The 5,174-nt window shown below is 48.2% G+C and overlaps 1 protein-coding gene across 1 annotated transcript; it reads left to right on the forward strand.

Annotated features, from left to right (window-relative positions):
- The first annotated feature begins 334 nt into the window (after positions 1 to 334).
- Positions 335 to 1,504, forward strand: LOC144676453 (interferon-inducible GTPase 5-like). Its single transcript, XM_078536867.1, has one exon. It carries the CDS (start codon positions 335 to 337, stop codon positions 1,502 to 1,504), a length of 1,170 nt encoding a protein of 389 aa, XP_078392993.1.
- Positions 1,505 to 5,174: the final 3,670 nt, after the last annotated feature.

Raw genomic sequence — 5,174 nt, forward strand, 5'->3', positions numbered from 1 at the left:
TGTATCTAACGCACTGTGACACCCGGTCCCAGAGGGGGAAAGGACAGTGTATCTAACGCACTGTGACACCCGGTCCCAGAGGGGGAAAGGACAGTGTATCTAACGCACTGTGACTCCCACTCCCAGAGGGGGAAATGGATAATTTGCCAAACATTCCCGAGAAGGAGAATGTGAGTTCATCTCCCTGGGCAGGTGTACGGCAGCTCGCTCTGACACTTTACATTTCCTTGTCAAGGCCAGGCCTGCCTATTCTCGCAATAGATAATTCGTTGGAATACGTTCAGGAAAAACAATTGGCACCACTCTCGCATTCTTTGTAACCTACAGATCCCCAATGGCTGGCGTCACCAGCGAGAATGATATTCTCTCTCTGCTGAGTCGTGGTGACCTGGTTGGTGTCGTGGAACAATTAACCTCCTACTTCACGCATTGCAGCAGCGCAGTGGTTCAGATTGCAGTGGTGGGTAAGTCAGGGAGCGGTAAATCCACCTTCATCAATGCTTCACGAGGTCTTCATGAGGATGATAGCGGTGCAGCCCCGATAGGGCAACGGGACACCACAATGGAGCCCAAAGCGTATAAATACCCCAACAAGGACTTGGTTGTCATCACAGAGTTCCCCTGGCTTCGGAGCCAGAAGCCGCAAGGCAGTGCATACTCGGAGTCCATCCAGATTAATCTCTACGATTCCTTCGTCATCCTCAGTTCCAGCCGCTTCAGAGAAAAGCATGTGCGGCTGGCCAGGGAAGTTGAGAAGGAAGGCAAGAAGTTTTACTTCGTCCGGACCAAGATAGACTGTGATCTGGCTTGGGCCAAGCGTTGGCAGAAGTGCTGTTACCATGAGGACCAAACACTGGAGAAACTCCGGAGCGCCTGCCTCAAGAGTTTGAGGAAGCAAGGGATTGAATCCCCCAGGGTCTTCCTGATTTCCAGCTGGAAGCCGAATAGGTTTGACTTTGGAAAGCTGCTCGAGGGCCTGGAAGGGGATCTTCCTGAGGTGAAGAGGCGTTCCTTCCTGCTGTCCCTCCCCAACTTCACCTCACCGATCATCGAGAGGAAGAAGGAAGCTATTCTGAATGAAGTTTGGAAGGTTGCCAGTCTGTCAGCGGCAGCGAGCGCGGTGCCCATTCCAGGACTCTCCATTGCCTCTGATGTCACTTTGTTGGTCAGCATCGTCTCCTCGTACCGCACCGACTTCGGTCTGGATGACCAGTCCCTCGGGAGGCTGGCGAAGAGAGTGGGGAAGACACCAGGGCAGCTCAGATCAGCTGTGAGCTCCACACTTGGGCAGGATGTCTCCAAAGCCACCATTATGGCGGAGTTGGTGAAGGCTTCAGGGCCGAGTGTTGTGTTGGCCAAAGTTGTGAAATTCGTGCCGTGGGCTGGGCAGGTAGCAGCTGCTGGAATCTCCTATACCACCACAAACACCATGCTGAAGACCACTGTTGAGGAGATGGCAGAAGATGCCAAGAGGGTGCTGGAGATGGCCCTCCTCGTGGACTAGAGGATAGGGCGTTGATTCACTTCCCACTTCCTCATTGTCCAGAACGTAGAATTACTCACCCAGTCACAGTCACTCAAATACAGACACCCTTAAACACACACACTCATACACTCACAAGACACACATTCACTCACACACACTCTCAAATACGCACACAGACACACACTCATACACTTACCAGACACACACACTCACTCTCTAATATACACACACACACACTCACAATACACACACCACACATACACTCACACACACACATATATTCACATACATACACACACACACACACACACCCACGTATGCACCTTGTTTTTTTTAAGTCGAATGTGTCTGAATATCTCTGTAATCATTTTAAAGTTATTTTAGTGTATGGGAGTGGAAGCAGCCCACGGAGAGCAAGGGCAGGAAAATTAATGAGAGTGGCTTAAGGGTGCTGAGAGAGAGAGAAGGGTAAAAGAGACAGGACAGGGAAAATAAGAGAGAGAAATGACACTATAAAAGGGGAAAAAGCATGATGAGAGAGAGAGATAAAGGGACACTGGGGGAAAGAGAGAATGAGAGACACTGGTGAAGAGAGAGAAAGAGGCATTGAGGCAGAGAAAGAGACAGAGAGAGAGAGGGGAAGAGAGGCACTGAGGGAAAGATGAAGACAGAGAAACAGTGGGAGAGAGAGAAAGATCGACACTGAGGGAGAGAGAGAAAGAGAAACATTGGAGGGAAAGAAACATAGACATTGAGGGAGAGAAAAAGAGAGGCATTGCGAGAGAGAGAAAGATAAACACTGAGGGAGAGAGGGAAAGAGAAACATTGAGGGAAAGAGGAAGATAGACGCTGAGGGAGAGAGAAAGATAGACACGGAGGGAGAGAGAAAGATAAACACTGAGGGAGAGAGAAAGATAGACACTGAGGGAGAGAGAAAGATAGACACTGAGGGAGAGAGAAAGATAAACACTGAGGGAGAGAGAAAGATAGACACTGAGGGAGAGAGAAAGATAGACACTGAGGGAGAGAGAAAGATAGACACTGAGGGAGAGGGAAAGATAGAAACTGATGGAGAGAGAAAGAGAGACACTGAGGGAGAGAGGGAAGGAAACATTGAGGGAAAGAGGAAAACAGATACTGAGGGAGAAAGATAAACACGGAGGGTGAGAGAAAGATAGGCACTGAGGGAGAGGGAAAGATAGAAACTGAGGGAGAGAGAAAGAGAGACACTGAGGGAGAGAGAAAGATAGACACTGAGGGAGAGAGAAAGATAGACACTGAGGGAGAGAGAAAGATAAACACTGGGGGAGAGAGGAAGATAAGACACTGGGGAGAGAGATAGATAGATACTGAGGAAAAGAGAGAAAGAGAAAAACTGAGGGAGAGAGAGGAAGAGAAACATTGAGGGAAAGAGGAAGAGAAACGCTGAGGGAGAGAGAAAGATAGACACTGAGGGAGAGAGAAAGATACACACTGAGGGAGAGAGAAAGAAAAACACTGAGGTAAGAGAAAGATAGACACGGAGGGAGAGAGAAAGAGAGACACGGAGAGAGAAAGATAGACAATGAGGGAGAGAGAAAGATAGACACCGAGGGAGAGAGAAAGAGAGACATTGAGGGAGAGAGAAAAAGAGAAACGGAGAGAGAGAGAGACACTGGGGGAGAGAGAGAAAGAGAAACATTGAGGGAGAGGCTGTCACATAAATTTAAGTATTTTCATAATATTGTCGTGATTTATTGTAAAAGTGGGTTAATAATGGGGTTTGGATAGTTTCGGTGTGCGAGGGGGTGGGGGGAATTAATTGATTTGGGGGCAACTGGTTTGGAGGCTTTGAGTCATCAGAAGAGAAGCTAGGTTTGAAATGCTAAATACGCAAACACGGCTGAAGATTTAGAACGTGAGGTGTGAGGAACATTTGCATTTTTAGATAAATTAGGGTTGTTTGAATTTCAAAGAGATGGTGAGATGTTACACCTAGTCAGAAGAAGCTCAGTCAAACAGTGTGTTTACTTTTCCCAATGGTTACTGATAATAGGAATACGGTGGAAAGGTTTATCTTGTGAGAAAGGTGAGGTTCCAAAGACGGATGGGAACAATGGAATTTAAATTAAAAAGGGAGGAACATGCATAAAGGAGATGAGGCTATGTGTAAGGGGAGAAGACATTCTAAGGCCTAACACAAGTGTGAAAAGCCTCCAGCCTCTGTCGACAGGAATTAAAGTTGAGCAAACACACTTTGAACCTCACTGTCCAGGGAATTGTGTTGCTTTGCCTGGGTCTGTTCAAAGCTAGTTGTTTTCCTACACTCGCCTTTTACAGGGGTGTAACTGGAAGGCAGATTAATTAGGGGTTATAGAAGTTATTATAGTCGTATAGCTCTTGGGGCGAAAGGGATCAAAGGGTATGGGGAGAAAGCGGGAGCAGGATATTGAGTTGGGTGATCAGCCATGAGCATAATGAATGGCGGAGCAGGCTCGAAGGGCTGAATGGCCTAGTGCTGCTCCAGGTTTCTATGTTTTGATGTAATCTCGAGACCAATGTATGTGCTTGAATTCTTTGTTAATAAATGTTTAGGTGAGTTTTCGACCTGTAGTCGTGGAAGGCTTTATTACTTCGGAATTCAGGGCACGCATCTCAAAATGAAATACAAATTGCAAAACAGTTGTGAGGGTCTGATCAAGATTCCCTCGTGGATCTGATCCGACTGGTACTCATCATCTGCCACATCACAACAGAGGCAGAAAGAGACACTGAGAGAGACAGAGAGGAGGGACATTGAGGGAAAGAGAGAAGACACTGACATAGAGAGAAAGATAAACACCGAAGGAAAGAGAGACGCTGAGGGAGGGAGGGAAAGGGACAGAGAGAGAGAGAAAGAGAGAGAGAGAGAAAGAAAGACTTTGAGGGAGAGAGGGAAAGGGACACTGAGGGAGAGAAGGAGAGACACTAAGAGAGAGAGGGAAAGGGAAAGAGAGAGAGAGAGAGAAAGAAAGACTTTGAGGGAGAGAGAGAAAGGGACACTGAGGGAGAGAGAGAAAGAGAGACACTGAGAAAGAGAGGGAAAGGGACAGAGAGAGAGAGAGAGAGAGAAAGAAAGAAGTTGAGGGAGAGAGGGAAAGGGACACTGAGGGAGAAAGAAACACTGCAGGAGAGGGAGAAAAAGGGACGCTGAAGGAGAGAGAAGCCAAAAGGGAAAAAGAGAGACACTGAGGGAGAGAGGAGAGGGAAACAGAAGGAGAGAGGGAAATAAACAATAAGGGAAAGAGGTCCCAGAGGGGGAAAGGACAGTGTATCAAACGCACTGTGACACCCGGTCCCAGAGGGGGAAAGGACAGTGTATCAAACGCACTGTGACACCCGGTCCCAGAGGGGGAAAGGACAGTGTATCTAACGCACTGTGACACCCGGTCCCAGAGGGGGAAAGGACAGTGTATCTAACGCACTGTGACACCCGGTCCCAGAGGGGGAAAGGACAGCGTATCTAACGCACTGTGACACCCGGTCCCAGAGGGGGAAAGGACAGTGTATCTAACGCACTGTGACACCCGGTCGCAGAGGGGGAAAGGACAGTGTATCTAACGCACTGTGACACCCGGTCCCAGAGGAGGAAAGGACAGTGTATCTAACGCACTGTGACACCCGGTCCCAGAGGGGGAAAGGGACAGTGTATCTAACGCACTGTGACACC

The sequence above is a fragment of the Cetorhinus maximus genome, unplaced genomic scaffold, assembly GCF_964194155.1.
Source record: "Cetorhinus maximus unplaced genomic scaffold, sCetMax3.hap1.1 HAP1_SCAFFOLD_1615, whole genome shotgun sequence".
In the NCBI taxonomy this organism is placed as follows: Eukaryota; Metazoa; Chordata; class Chondrichthyes; order Lamniformes; family Cetorhinidae; genus Cetorhinus; species Cetorhinus maximus.

Coding starts and splice junctions, on each gene's coding strand:
- LOC144676453 (XM_078536867.1), top strand. CDS start 335: ATGGCTGGCGTCACCAGCGAGAATGATATTCTCTCTCTGCTGAGTCGT.